Here is a 16,204-nt window from a genome sequence, read left to right as displayed (position 1 = left end):
CTTTCTCTCTAGCCATCTAATTTATCTCCCTTCTCTCCCACAGTCACACTTTCTCTCTAGCTATCTCATTTATCCCCCTTCTCTCTCACAGTCACACTTTCTCTCTAGCCATCTAATTTATCTCCCTTCTCTCCCACAGTCACACTTTCTCTCTAGCTATCTCATTTATCCCCCTTCTCTCTCACATTCACACTTTCTCTCTAGCTATCTCATTTATCTCCCTGCTCTCCCACATTCACACTTTCTCTCTAGCTATCTCATTTATCTCCCTGCTCTCCCACATTCACACTTCCTCTCTAGCCATCTAATTTATCTCCCTTCTCTCCCACATTCACACTTTCTCTCTAGCTATCTCATTTATCTCCCTGCTCTCCCAGATTCACACTTTCTCTCTAGCTATCTCATTTATCTCCCTGCTCTCCCACATTCACACTTTCTCTCTAGCTATCTCATTTATCTCCCTGCTCTCCCACATTCACACTTTCTCTCTAGCCATCTCATTTATCCCCCTTCTCTCCCAGTCACACCTTCTCTCTAGCTATCTCATGTATCCCCCTTCTCTCTCACAGTCACACTTTCTCTCTAGCTATCTAATTTATCCCCCTTCTCTCTCACAGTCACACTTTCTCTCTAGCCATCTAATTTATTCCCCTTCTCTCTCACAGTCACACTTTCTCTCTAGCCATCTCATTTATTCCCCTTCTCTCTCACAGTCACACTTTCTCTCTAGCTATCTCATTTATCCCCCTTCTCTCTCACAGTCACACTTTCTCTCTAGCTATCTCTAGCCTCCCCCCTTCTCTCTCTGCCTGGTTACTCAGGTCCTCAGTTTCTAGCACCAGACAGAAAAAAAAGATTACACATTCATCCCCCCTGCTTCCCCTCCCTGCTAAACCATTCACAGTGTGATTCACAGTACTGTGGGTTTTAACACACACACACAGACACACACACACACACAGTGCCCTGGGTTTTGGCACGCGCTGTAAGGAATCATTAGCAGAGGCATGTGGGACAGAACAGAGAGGACTGGGGGTGAACCAATGGGATGAACAGTAGATCTGGGACAGTACGACAGTGTGCAGCGGTCCTGGCCTGGCATACTGCACATTACAATCAGAAAACAATGCTATGTCCTGACCTGGACATGATTACATTCACATAACAATGCCCTGTTAGAGCGGACAAGCCTGGACACCTTCACTATGAATGGAAGAACATGGGATAGGACATGGGGTGATTGGTTTATAACTGGCCATAGGGGCCTGCCCTGCAGGCTATTCATTGGTGGGAAAATGTTGTGGATAGAGCTAGAATTTCAAGATTGGACATGCACCTTTTTACAGATAAATTATATTGTGACAGACAAGGCTGTCCCCTCTAACCATAACATTTCTATCTTCAAAGTAGATCACACATTTTACAACATATATGAATATTGGAAACGTGCAAGTCAACCACAAAGGTAGTGTACATTGGGATGCAGCCTGACTTCGATTCCAACACTGAATGCATTTCAAATGCAACTCTCCACTTGAGAGAAGAACAGGTCCTTGGGCTATGAAAGAGGAGGGACACACACACACACACACACGAAAATGATGTTTCGCCACAGTAGGGAGGAGTAAACATTTAACTATTGTGAGAAAGAAAGCTCTTTAAATCCCTATTTAGGAACACACACACACAGACAGTCTTGTTTAACTAACCTTGTGGGGACACACAATTGATTCCCATTCAAAATCCTATTTTCCCTAAACCCTGACTCGAACGTTAACCCTAACTTTAACCCCAAAACCTAACCTTAACACTAATTCTAGAAATAGCCTTTTTTCTTGTGGGGACTGACAAAAGTTTCCCAGTTGGTCAGATTTTTTTTTGTTTACTCTTCGTGTGGGGCAGCTCTAGCAGGGCAGAAATCTGACTTGTTGGAATGGTGGAATCCTATGACGGTGCCATCTTTAATGTCACTGAGCTCTTCAGTAAGGCCATTCTACTGCCAATGTTTGTCTATGGAGATTGCATGGCGGTGTGCTCGATTTTACACAACTGTCAGCAACGGGTGTGACTGAACTCACAAATTCACTAATTCAAAGGGGTGTCCACATACTTTTGTGTATATATAGTGTATTTTACAGGGAGCACAAAGCTAACCTCCAATGGGACTGTCTCGGGATATTCCCATGTGCCGTGGGGTAACAGGGAGTTGGGAAAGATGCAGATTAGTGGGATATAATATAATAGGATAATATTTCTCCTCATTAGCAACGAGGCTAAATTTTATCAAAGGAGCTTCAGGAAATGTGATCATCATTAAATATACATTTCCCACAGGGGGTATTGCATATAAACTTCCTATTTTATTTTATGGGTGGCAATTATTTTATATGAACAACTAGTGGTATGTAAAATCTATTTTCCATGTAATAAACATTGAATAAAGACATTAAACCAACAGAATATTACAAATGAGATCTGTAACAGGAATTTACAATCTGATAAAGCTAACCTTCACACAAGAAGGACTACACTGTACCAGTACAATGGTTACATACAGTGCACGGCACACACTGTGACATCACTTTAAAGGAGCCCCTCAGTACCTAGTAAGTTTATGGCACCTACCTGTTGATATGGTATCGTCTGTGCTGGTGACGACGCCACTGGACTGGAACGTTTCTGATCTACAGGGGACCTTCTTCTTCTTGTTGTGGAATTTGGGACGTCAATTCTAAAGGTACGTCATGTCTAATCAGAACCTAAAGTAAGACCAAGTACCCAATAGTTCTGAAAGTAGGTTACTCTCTCTCTGGCCCTGTCCCTGTCCATACTCACACCCACATTTCCCCCCTTGCTTGTGCACGCCCCCATCTGCAGAAACACTCTCTCACTCACAAATTACAAATTGTTCACTGTTCCATCCAGTTTAATCTGAGATTTAACAGTATGAGCACTTTAATGCATGGACAAATGAGGTTATGCCAAATTATACAAAAGTAATCCAATTAAAAAAATACTTTTCTTTCCCATTGTGCATAGAGTTTGGAGCGGTCCTAATGATGTCCCGGCATTCCTGCTGGATCCCACTGTCTCTGCGAATTAGCTTAAGCTCTTGGACATTAAATCACTCTGTGAACGTAATTAAATCTGTCAAAGAAGACAGAATAATATGACAAATCGTGCATCTTTTTTTCAAAATTCTACAGGTCATCGACAAACAGTAAACACAGAAATGTTGGATTACAAAACCGATGACAGAAACGGTGTCTACATCTGCCTCACGGCCCCCACTCTCTGATCACACTGATCGAGCTTCGTCTTCTTCTTCTCCTTCTCCTCAGTTTTTCCAGATGAGCTGATGGAAACCACAGAGGGCATTCCCCGGCTCCATCACCACTGGCGGAGGAAGCCCCATACACTCCACCTGTTTCCTGAACTCCTCCATCTCCTCTTCCTCCACCTCTCTCCCACCCTCCACGTTCCTCAGCAGGTACAGGTCTGTGGACTCCCTCCTCCTGGAGCTCACCTCCCACCTAAAAAATAATTATACTTTACTGTTATACTTTTCTTTCTTGTACTCACACCAGCACTTATTTTTCTTCCTGTCACTGGTTTAGCTGACAGAGCAGGCGTATTCAACTCTTACCCTACGAGATCCATAGCCTGCTGGTTCTTCTGTTCTATCTGATCATTAATTGCACCCACCTGGTGTGCCAAGTCTAAATCAGTCCCTGATTAGAGGTCCAGAGTTGAGTTTGAGGCTGATAGAGGCTATCCACTGGGCACACACTGGTTGAATCAATGTTGTTTCCACGTCATTTCAGTGAAATGACTTCTGTGCCCAGTGGGCGTTTTGAAGAACGGTTCACTTGCAGTGATTGTAATGCAGTATGTGGTTGTTTTTACCTACCTGACCTTAGTTGAATAGCCTACACCGGTGTTTCTCAACTCCCGTCCTAATCTACCCCCAACAGTACACATTCTTGTTGTAGCCCTGGGCAACCACGCCTGATTCAACTTGTCAAGGCCTTGGTGCTTAGTTGACTAGTACAATCAGGTGTGTTTGTGTGGATCTACAACAGAAACGGGGGTACACCTGGACCAGAGTTGAAAAACACTGGAGTACCCCCTAACAGTAAGTTGTTCTGGATAAGAGTGTCTGCTAAATGGCTCAAATGTACAATTCTATAAATGACCCACTTCATCACCAGACAGTCTGGGCAGGAGGTCTCCAGGAAGACCCCAGTGAGGTTGAATCGCCCCCCCACGTCGAACTGGAAGGTGCTGTTGTCGTTGATGAGTGAGATATTGTAGGTTCGATACTCGCATCGGCTGCCGAAACGGTTAGTCTGGGTGTAGTGGACGGTTGTGGTGGTGTTGGAGTTCTGGGTGGGGTTGGGGGTAGAGGGTGAAAACTCCATGGTGATGCCGTCTCTGGTCTGTGAGAGAGATGAGTTGTGATTATTATTCGTTTTCATACAGAAACCACTATAGAAACAATAGAAACAATCATTACAACATACAGAATTGTCACAGAACAATTACCGGTACAATGCATGTGGAAAGGCAGGTGAAATGTAGCCTAGTTGACAAGTGTGCTAAAAAGCAATTTAAAGGGGGCAATCTGCAGTTGTTACATCCATTTTTGGACTTAAACATTTATGATATGTACCCATTAATTCTTGAAGAATATAACTTATAAATGCCTCATGAGCTTAGTTCAACTGTCATACCCCATACCGAACCCCAAATATAAGCTTGCTTTAATCCAATGTTTTGTAAACATTGTAAATGCCTCAAAACATGCTTAAAACTATACATGTGATATCTTGGATGGTCAGTCTTTGCATCCATAGCTCTGTCTATGAATTTGAGAGTGGTTACATTTCTCCAGGTCTATCCCTTGTTTTAACTTTGGACCAGGGTCTGTATAGGGTTCTAGGGAATAGGGTGCCACATAGTGGATAGGGTGCTACCTTGAGAGTCTCCAGGGATGCAGGGTGGCTCAGGCTGCCTGCGACGAGGGCCCATTTCCTGTAGAGCTGCTGGTCTAGTCGTGGTGGATCCATGGGCTTAAGGAGGTCCTCACAGGTTAGAGCTGCAGCAGGAGCTGATTGGCTAAAAGACAGGAAGTACAGGAGAGTCGTGGCACATAGAGCGAACATGGCTTCAGTGTCTAGGTCTCACTATATCTATGCACCAGTATATCTATCTACTGTGGGTCTATCTATAGCTATAGTATCTACAATATGTATCACTATATCTATCTTATATATTTATATGTATCACTATATCTACAGCATCTATCTACTGTATGTCTATGTGTCATTGATGTTTCTGTGTGTATGGAACACTGGTGCTGGGATAGAGGGGTCCAGTCTTATAGCTCTGCTATGGTACAATGTTCAACGTCAGAAAGTTCCACAGTTGCAGAGTACCAGTAAACTGGCACTTTTCCAAGGCAATTCCAAGGTTGCGAAATAAAAACGAAACTTTTTGTTAATCTATGTTCTGTGCTTATCTGGTGAAAAGTTGCATGCTTTTATCTGAGACATTATTCCATAGAGTCAAACATGAAACAATCCAGAAGTCTCATTTACATGTACGTCTAGTGTTCTCCTAATTCTTCTGGGATTCTCCTAGTTTTTCTGCAGACATAGTGTATCAATTGTGTTATTGACTGTACGTTTGTATATCCCATGTGTAACTCTGTTTTGCTTTATCTTGGCCAGGTCGCAGTTGTAAATGAGAACTTGTTCTCAACTAGCCTACCTGGTTAAATAAAGGTGAATTTTATTTATTTTAATTGCTCTGGTACAGTACACAGTGCAATTTACCTTTTGTATGTTCAGAGCACTGGTGTGGCTTAGCGTCGTCCCGCAACTAGGCATTTATATAACAATTCTAACTTTTACTTTCATGTATACAAATGCCTAGTTGTGGAAAGAACCGTTCCGGAAACTGGAACACCCTGGATAAAAACAGGTTTTGTATTGTTCGTAGAGATTATGCCTTTGTTGACGAGAAAAGTTTGGCTTGTAAAACCCTAATGTTTAGGGTTGGTTGATTTTCCGGATTGACTGACTTTCATGTCTTAAAGTAATGATGGTCTGTCGTTTCTCTTTGCTTATTTGAGCTGTTCTTGCCATAATATGGACTTGGTCTTTTACCAAATAGGGCTATCTTCTGTATACCACACCTACCTTGTCACAACACAACTGATTGGCTCAAACATATTAAGAAGAAAATACATTTCACAAATTAACAACGCACACCTGTTAATTGAAATGCATTCCAGGTGACTACTTCATGAAGCTGGTTTAGAGAATTCCAAGAGTGTGCAAAGCTGTCATCAAGGCTAAGGGTGGCTACTTTTAAAGAATCTAAAATATATTTTGATTTGTTTAACAATTTTTGGTTACTACATGATTCCATATATGTTATTTTATAGTTTTGATGTCTTCACTTTTATTCTACAATGTAGGAAACAGTAAAAATAGAGAAAAACCCTTGAATGAGTAGGTGTGTCCAAGCTTTTGACTGGTTCTGTACTTCAAAATATACAATATACAAATATTTTTAAAAACCTAAATATTCTTAAAATGTGACAACATTCTATCAAAAATATTTTGGGGGGTATTATTTAGGTTTCTAACACCACAGCAGATGAATCTGATGCGTAGGTTAAAAGTGATGCCCGCCAGCGTTCTCTACAACATGGTTTCCCAACCCTCTCCTCTCCCCCCAGACTTTTCACATTTTTGTTTTAACCCTAAGCTGGCACACCTGATTCAAATAGTCAACACCCAAAACGAGTTACTGTAAAACTGCAGGTGTTAATTCCTTAACACTGAGAAAGTGTAACGGCATCAACTCTTAACAAAGTCTTCATTTAGCTCTGGAAAAGTGTTAAACTGAACACTCAGAGTTGATTCAACGCTGAAGAATTTGCTGTGAACATTCCTACTGGATTCCACTGTCTCTGTGAATTAACTGAAGCTCTTGTACTTTAATTAATGAATGCCATTAAATCTTTTAAAGAAGCCAAGAAGACAGAATGATATGATAAATCATTCAGTACAGTACAATCATACAGTACATTGACAAACAGTACATACAGAACTGCTATATTACAAAACAGAACATGTGTCTCTACATCTCTCTTTCTCTCCCAGAATCTATACTTTTATCACATTGATGGGTCTTCTTCTACCCATCTTAAGAGGGTAGAGAATCAGGGACGATAGGAATGAGGGAGAGGGATTTCCCAAGCTACACCAGCACTGGCGGCGGGAAGCCCCAGGCACTCCACATGTTTCCTGAACTCCTCCATCTCCTCTTCCTCCACCTCTCTCCCGTCCCACCCTCCACCTTCCTCAGCTAATACAGGTCCGTGGACACCCTTATTACGGAGCTCACCTTGTATTGAAAAGGAGATGAGATACCATTATGTTAGCTTGAAGAACATCTTTAATAAGACCAAACAGGTTTATGTTACACAGAGCATTATGGGTACTGTAGTTAATCATGCTACCCACCTCATCACCAGGCAATCTGGGCAGGAGGTCTCCAGGGAGACCCCAGTGATGTTCCAAAAGCCCCTCATGTCTAACTGGAAGGTGCTGTTGCCGTTGACGATGGAGATGCTGTTGGGTATATACAGTACTTGCACCAGCCGCCATGCCGGTCAGCCTGAGGGTAGTGGACGGGTGTGGTGGTGTTGGGGTTCTGGTGTTGGTAGCAGATGTAAACTCCATGGTGACTGTCTTTTCTCTGAGAGAAGAGATGTGGTTATTATTAGTTTTCATACAGCAGCCACAAAAACAATAGAAACAATCACAGTGTAAAAAAACTATCAAAACACAATGACAATGAATAATGGGGAATGACAAGTAAAATGTAGCCTAGTAGACATGTCATTTATTTGTATTATTAACCCAAAAAGGCACACTATTCCCTATATAAAGCTTTACTTTAGACCAGGGTCAAAAGCAGTGCTCTACATACAAGAGGGTGCTACCTTGAGAGCGAACATGGTTGAGTAATACCAGGGGTGGCTCACACTGTCTGCAACGAAGGCCCATCTTCCCAAGAGCTGCTGGTCTAGTCGTGGTGGATCCATGGGCTTAAGGAGGTCCTCACAGGTTAGAGCTGCAGCAGAAGCTGCTTGGCTCGAACACAGGAAGCAGAGGAGAGCTGTGGCATATAGAGCGAACATGGCTTCAGTATCTAGGTTTGACTATATCTATGCACCATATCTATCTACTGTGGGTCTAGCTACAGTACATCTATCATATCTACAATATGTATCACTATATTTATCTTATATTTCTATATCAACAGTATCTATCTACTGTATGTCTATACTTCATTGATGTGTCTGTGTGTATAGAACACTGGTGCTGGGGTAGAGGGGTCCCGTCATAGCTCTGCTGTCCTGCTATGGTAAAATGTTCCTCAAATGTCAGAAAGTTGCACAGTTGCAGAGTGCCAGGCAAATGACCCTTTTCTATGGCAAATTCCAGGATTGCAAAATAAAAAAAGCTTTTTTTAATGCTCATCTCATGTTCAGTTGTGTGCTCATTCGAACCAGTGGCCTTTTGGTTACTGCCCCAATGCTCTTAACCACTAGGCTACCTGCTGCCCCATTTTTATATTCTCCCAATTAATACTACATTTCTTAGTAAGAGTTTTTTCTACAGACAAATAAGTATACTATACCAAAGCAATTGATATACTAAGTAATAAGGCACGAGAGGGGTGTGGTATTTGGCCAATATACCACGGCTAAAGACTGTTCTTATGCACGAATCAACGCGGAGTACCTGAATACAGGCCTTAGCCATGTTATATTGGCCATATACCACAAACCCCTTAGGTGCCTTATTGCTATTATAAACTGGTTACCAAGGAAAAAAATAAATGTTTTGTCATACCCGTGGTATACGGTCTGATTTACCACAGCTTTCAGACAATCCTCATCCAGGGCCAGAACCACCAAGTTTATAAAATACAATTGACCTTTGCTGTGTTCAGAGCAATGGTGTGGCAAAAGCCCATGTGTGAAAAAGTTAGTGTCTGCATCCCAAATGGCACCCTAATGCCCAAGGGCCCTGGTCAAAGGTAGTGCCCAAGGGTCCTGGTCAAAGGTAGTGCCCAAGGGTCCTGGTCAAAGGTAGTGCCCAAGGGTCCTGGTCAAAGGTAGTGCCCAAGGCCCCTCGTCAAAGGTAGTGCCCAAGGGTCCTGGTCAAAGGTAGTGCCCAAGGGCCCGCGTCAAAGGTAGTGCCCAAGGGTCCTGGTCAAAGGTAGTGCCCAAGGGTCCTGGTCAAAGGTAGTGCCAAAGGGTCCTGGTCAAAGGTAGTGCCCAAGGGTCCTGGTCAAAGGTAGTGCCAAAGGGTCCTGGTCAAAGGTAGTGCACTATGAAGGTAATGGGGTGCCATTTGGGACGCAGACATTGTGTGTTTTGACTTTTCACTTGAAAAGGTTACTCAATAATCTGTGTGCTTGATCTTAGAATGGAGCAACATGGTAGTTTTTCATTGTCAAATGTTGACAAATGGTTAGACAGGAGACAGGACATCAAATAATATTTCACAAATGTCAGTTTAATCATTATTGATTGGTTCAAAAGTATCCTGTTGAGAAAACATACATTCTATACATAAACCCCACTGCTGCTTGATTTCATGGTAGCTATATACATGCCAGAGCACTGTGTGTGTTCTATGGAAAATACACCGATAAAATAAAATGCATTTAGATATAAAAACATACTTTCCCTTTAACAATTGATAATGGACCAAAATAAGATTCAAACGGTAAGGTTGCAAAATCCTGGCCACTTTCCAGAAATCCCGGTTGGAAGATTCCCTGAATCAGGAAGGAATAGGCAGGAGATCCAAAACCTCCAACCAGGAAAACCTGGGAATTTTGATTTCTGGAAAACCTGGGCATTTTCTGAAAGTTAATGGAACTTTACAAACCTTGATAACACTCAAGTAGGCAAGAAGGCTAACACATACAACAAATAGAAAGACAATGGAATAAAGATCTCAAACTGTATGTAGACTATCAAGTTGAGACATAAGTGTACCCAAAAAGGCCCACTATTCCCTTTATATACACGGTGTACAAAACATGAGGAACACCTTCCTAATATATATTTACACCCCCTTTTTGCCCACAGAACAGCCTCAATTCCTTCCAGGCATGGACTACATGGTGTTGAAAGCGTTCCACAGGGATGCTGGCCCATGTTGACTCCAATGCTTCCCACAGGTGTGTCAAGTTGGTTGGATGTCCTTTGAGTGGTGGTCCTTTCTTAATCCACACAGAAAGCTATTGCATGTGAAAAACACAGCAGCGTTGCAGTTCTTGACACTGAAACCGGTGCGCCTGACACCTGCTACCAAACCCTGTTCAAAAACATTTCAATATGTTGTCTTGCCCTCAATGCTACACACACACAATCCATGTCTCAAGGATAAAACATTTTTAAAAATCCTTCTTTCATCTTCACTGATTGAAGTGGATTTAACAAGTGACATCAATAAGGGATCATAGCTTTCACCTGGTCAGTCTGTCATGGAAAGAGCAGGTGTTCCTAATGTTTTGTACACTCAGTGACCTACTTTCGACCAGAGACCATAGACCCTGGTCAACAGTAGAGCACTTTGTAAGGACTAGGGTTTCATTTGTGACACATTCCTACTGTACTGGTCATGATTCAACCCACAGGCCTTTCTGACACATCCCTACTGTACTGGTCATGATACAATCCTCAGGCCTTTGTCACATCCCTACTGTACTGGTCAGGATTCAATCATGACTTGAACAGGGTGGGCCTACCTGAACCTGGTCCAATAAGAAAAACACTGGTCTTTATTTTTCATTTCAAAGCACTTCACCCTACTGAACAAAACCCAGGTACCTCTGGATGGGTAACTGAGCTATACTCATAGGGAAGGAGATCCACAAGGCACTTCAGTAATAACACACCATCTTACCACCCCCCCATCATTCACAGTGTTAGAGGCAGAGTCAAGTCCCTCTTGTAGTATTACAAAGAGAAAGCATTGGAGAATTTGGTAGAGAGATAGAGAGCGAAATGATTGATCACATGACGGCGCAGCACTGGCAGGTCTGGCGTTTGGGAGCCACACCGACACCTCCCTCCGCCTCTCCCCTGGTAGCGGTCAGTGTCTCTGGGGCGGCTGGAGCCTGCTCCAGGGTCTGGGCCTTGGATGGGAACAGCAGGGGCTCCTGCTCAGGGTCTGCCTCAGTCCGGGGCTCCACTAGGGACACCTCCAGGAACTGGCCCCCAGGGAGGATGGCTGATTCCGGGGACACCGAGGCCGCCTCTTCCCCCTTGACTTCCACTTCAGTTTTCACTTCCACATCGCCCTCTGCCGGCTCACCTGCAGCCTCTCCCTCTGCGTCGGGCCTGGGGGTGAGTAAGGACTCAGAGTAGACGGGAACGGCAGCCACAACGCCATCATCTGGGGCCTGCAGGTCAGACACAGGAGCTTCCTCTACTGGCTGTGCCTCTTCCTCTCCACCACCGTTTGCCACGCCCTCCATCTGTCCTTCTCCTAAATCTCCTGTTACTGTGTGCATCTGTCCTTCTCCTAAATCTCTGGTTACTGTGTCCATCTGTCCTTCTCCTAAATCTCTGGTTACTGTGTCCATCTGTCCTTCTCCTAAATCTCTGGTTACTGTGTCCATCTGTCCTTCTCCTAAATCTCTGGTTACTGTGTCCATCTGTCCTTCTCCTAAACCTCCTGTTACTGTGTCTGCCGCTGCCTCAGTCTCTTTTGCTACTTCTGAGGACTCTTCAGGAGTTGTCTCTGGTTTTGCCTCCTCAATTCCTCCTTCCTCAGGAGATTCTGAGCTCTTATTGGACGCTACCGAGTCTACATCCTGTTCCTGACCCGTAGAGGAAAGGTCATTTGCCAGCTCGTCTCCCTCGTCATTGATAATCACTCGCTCCGCTCGCATCATGATCACTCCTCCTTCCTCAAGTACCGGCTCCGCCTCCGTGAACCCCAGGAACGTCATGGTAATGGCACCATCTTCAGGGACGACCGTGACTGGACCGTTGGTGCCATTGGGCGGTCCGCCCTCCTCTGATGCATCGTGGGTAGCAGCTTGCCCCTCCCCCTCTCCTCTCCCATTGGTGAGGATCTCAGCTCGTTCCAATAGTGCTGCCTCAACTGTTCCTAGAACTGTGACAAGACAGATCATAGTTAGGAAATGTTTCAATCATCTTCCCAGTCTTCTATCAGCAAGACCCTTGGCAAGGATGCACATTACTCTTACCAAGCTCTGGAAAGTCCAGCTAGAATAGTGAGCACAGAAGAAGCAGGAGAGTGGAACACTTGTAGAAACTTGGAGAAGGTTATGGAGAGTGAAGGAGAAAGACAAGAAAAGAGGCCGGCCAATGGGACGAGTGATGTTAGAAATCCAAAAGAAGTGAAGAGAGAGCAGCTTCCAGAATCAACGCTGTTCTGGACTCATGACAGACAGTCATAATGATAGGAGTGACATTTCAGCATGGCATGTTGCCAGTCCCTGTGACCCTGAATCCAACCAACCAGAACATTTCCACTGACTTGGCTTGTGTTGTGTGCTCTTTGCCCCATAGAAATAGAATTACTAGACCCATCATGGTGCAGCCAAACAGCAGTGGTCTAAAGGAATGTTCATGTTCTAGAAATTCTATTTCTATGCTTTTCCCTGATAACTTCACACATGAGATTCTTCATCAGCATCAATTTTTATGTATTCCATGTCATTCAAATGCATAGATACTGTATGCATGTATGAACTTCCACTGACGAATGAATACAACGTATTACATTTGTAATACAAATACCATCAAAGGCCAGTACAGTCTGTAGTGTCTTCTGGGACTAGAACCCATTTCAGTTGATTCAGAGTGAAGGAGAGATGATGGTAACATTGTTAACCCCTTACCGGATTCAGCCTCTACTTCTTCCTGTCCATTCTCCAAGATAACTGCTTGGACAGCTTCTGTGGGAATAGATGGAAATAAGACTTTTTTTAATCAGTGTTTATTAAGCCCAGCATTCAACAGTCCCGATTCTGTTGAAATCTATTGGGTTATTTACGATGTCTTTTTACCACACAACACATTCATTATCAACTCAAACAGAAACAAAGACGTGTTATGTTATCTTTCAACAATTCAATTGATTGGGTCAAGTAATATAAAGCCAGTGGAACAACGACTGCTACCAGCGGTTGCTAACGGTAACCGGTGGTGACAGCTAGACAGTCGTTCATTCATTCAGAGACGGGTGACACCTACCTGCTGTAGCCTCCACCACCACCGCCACTGCATTCTATTGGAGGAGACAGACGGGGGCGGGGTTAGACACTCCAACCACATACCATTCTTTTATTACTTTCAGTCTCAAGTTGTAACCGTGACCCTAGATGAGGAATAACATTATAAAGGGTAGATGAGCAATGTCATTCATGCATTTTCAACCCACAAGAGGGAGCCAATTAGACTTTAGGGCCCCACCATCCACCAGTGACTATTCAATACTAAATATGGCTACTTTAAAAAGGTAGACTCTGTGAAATGACGTTGCCACAAGCAGCACCGCAGATATTGAGATGAGTGAGATGCAAAGACTTCCCTCTCACACAGTATCTGCGCGTGTGCACAGGGTTCTCTTAGTTACAGCCTGGTTGCCAGGGCACCGAAACAGCATAGAAGTTGAGCCTCGCGCTTCAGTGCTCTTAGTTGTTACGGAAATTGACCCACTATGCCGTTTACTTTCTGCTTCTACGTCAGATCACTGAGTCGACCTTTAAAGAGGGTGGGAGGACACCTCCTTTATAACAAGAGCCCAGTGTTGAGGGTAGTCCCTCTGCCATGTCACAAAAACCCCCACTATCATACGAGTCAACCATCACCGGTCTGCTCCTTGGCTACGAGACTAAATAACACGCTCGGTTTGTGATTCCCGTCTCTACAACCTCTAAAAATCAAGGTTAGGAGAAGAAATACAAACAAAAGAACAAAAGACTTGAAGAGGAGAATTCTTTGTTGTATAAGGTCATTCTGAGGTAAACAGTCACGGTTGCCTTGAGGTGGAGCGATTACACACGTCTAAGTGGTACATTGTTTATGCAAGGAGGGCGTGGTCTTTCTAAAGCTCCTGCTTCTGAACGAGAGGTGCTACATCAAAGCTGCATTAACGTATTATTATGGAAAAATGTATTATTCCTCTGAAAGGAGCCTCGTCGGTCAGGACTGGTGGGAAGAACGGACGTAATGATTGGGGCTACTTGTTCTAGCTAGCCCATTCAATTGGTCTGTGTGCTTGTGTATCTTGGCCATCATAATTCTCTCTCTCTCTGTGTCTGTGTAGGTGTACACATTTTAGTGCCAGAAGTCCTCACAAGAATAGTAAACCAAGTGAGGACATTTTGCCAGTCCTCACTTGTAAAAAGTATATTTTAGGCTTAGGGGTTAGAATGACAGTTTAGGGGAAAAATGTGAATCAATTGTTGGTCCTCAAAAGGTCTTCACAAGTATAGTAAGACATAGTGTGTGTCACTCACAGCTCGGCCATCTTCCATCTGCTGCTCCAGTTTCTCCTCCTCCTCCGCTAACCGTTGACTCTCTGTCTGCAACCTGACACACACACACACACCGTCTTTTAGCGTTCAGTTCCAACCTCAGCCAGAATAAATCATTCACTTTTAACCCCGCATTGATAAAAGGTAGTGCTATCAGACACTTACAATACATGAAAATAGGCTATAACCACTACGAGGTGCAGAGACTATAACCACTACGAGGTGCAGAAACTATAACCACTACGAGGTGCAGACTATAACCACTACGAGGTGCAGAGACTATAACCACTACGAGGTGTAGAGACTATAACCACTACGAGGTGCAGAGACTATAACCACTACGAGGTGTAGAGACTATAACCACTACGAGGTGCAGAGACTATAACCACTACGAGGTGCAGAGACTATAACCACTACGAGGTGTAGAGACTATAACCACCACGAGGTGTAGAGACTATAACCACCACGAGGTGTAGAGACTATAACCACCACGAGGTGTAGAGACTATAACCACTACGAGGTGTAGAGACTATAACCACTACGAGGTGCAGAGACTATAACCACTACGAGGTGTAGAGACTATAACCACTACGAGGTGCAGAGACTATAACCACTACGAGGTGCAGAGACTATAACCACTACGAGGTGCAGAGACTATAACCACTACGAGGTGTAGAGACTATAACCACTACGAGGTGCAGAGACTATAACCACTACGAGGTGCAGAGACTATAACCACTACGAGGTGCAGAGACTATAACCACTACGAGGTGCAGAGACTATAACCACTACGAGGTGTAGAGACTATAACCACTACGAGGTGTAGAGACTATAACCACTACGAGGTGCAGAGACTATAACCACTACGAGGTGCAGAGACTATAACCACTACGAGGTGTAGAGACTATAACCACTACGAGGTGTAGAGACTATAACCACTACGAGGTGTAGAGACTATAACCACTACGAGGTGTAGAGACTATAACCACTACGAGGTGCAGAGACTATAACCACTACGAGGTGTAGAGACTATAACCACTATGAGGTGTAGAGACTATAACCACTACGAGGTGCAGACTATAACCACTACGAGGTGCAGAGACTATAACCACTACGAGGTGCAGAGACTATAACCACTACGAGGTGCAGAGACTATAACCACTACGAGGTGCAGAGACTATAACCACTACGAGGTGCAGAGACTATAACCACTACGAGGTGTAGAGACTATAACCACTACGAGGTGTAGAGACTATAACCACTACGAGGTGTAGAGACTATAACCACTACGAGGTGTAGAGACTATAACCACTACGAGGTGTAGAGACTATAACCACTACGAGGTGTAGAGGCTATAACCCCTACGAGGTGTAGAGACCATAACCACTACGAGGTGTAGAGGCTATAACCACTACGAGGTGCAGAGACTATAACCACTACGAGGTGTAGAGACTATAACCCCTACGAGGTGTAGAGACCATAACCACTACGAGGTGTAGAGACTATAACCCCTACGAGGTGTAGAGACTATAACCCCTACGAGGTGTAGAGACTATAACCACTACGAGGTGTAGAGGCTATAACCCCT

At 43.9% G+C, this 16,204-nt stretch overlaps 2 protein-coding genes across 2 annotated transcripts in view; both read right to left on the bottom strand.

Annotated features, from left to right (window-relative positions):
• Window positions 1-2,903: 2,903 nt before the first annotated feature.
• On the bottom strand, window positions 2,904-5,376 carry LOC120032791. Its single transcript, XM_038978971.1, has 3 exons — window positions 4,977-5,376; window positions 4,201-4,439; window positions 2,904-3,533 (listed from the first exon to the last, which is right to left on the bottom strand). Exons 1-3 carry the CDS (start codon window positions 5,163-5,165, stop codon window positions 3,338-3,340), a joined length of 624 nt encoding a protein of 207 aa, XP_038834899.1. The 5' UTR covers window positions 5,166-5,376; the 3' UTR covers window positions 2,904-3,337.
• A 4,208-nt stretch (window positions 5,377-9,584) lies between these two features.
• The window catches only part of palm3 (paralemmin 3), a 37,782-nt gene continuing 31,162 nt past the window's right edge, over window positions 9,585-16,204 (bottom strand). Inside the window, exons 5-8 of the mRNA XM_038978480.1 lie at window positions 14,599-14,671; window positions 13,331-13,364; window positions 12,976-13,032; window positions 9,585-12,224 (exon numbers count right to left, since the gene is read on the bottom strand). Of these exons, the coding sequence (XP_038834408.1) occupies window positions 11,116-12,224; window positions 12,976-13,032; window positions 13,331-13,364; window positions 14,599-14,671 (1,273 nt within the window). The 3' untranslated portion in view covers window positions 9,585-11,115. The remainder of the gene's footprint in view (window positions 12,225-12,975; window positions 13,033-13,330; window positions 13,365-14,598; window positions 14,672-16,204) is intronic.

The sequence above is a fragment of the Salvelinus namaycush genome, chromosome 39, assembly GCF_016432855.1.
Source record: "Salvelinus namaycush isolate Seneca chromosome 39, SaNama_1.0, whole genome shotgun sequence".
In the NCBI taxonomy this organism is placed as follows: Eukaryota; Metazoa; Chordata; class Actinopteri; order Salmoniformes; family Salmonidae; genus Salvelinus; species Salvelinus namaycush.
Note: the sequence above shows the minus strand (reverse complement) of the source record. Positions and strands in the feature narration are given on the sequence as shown.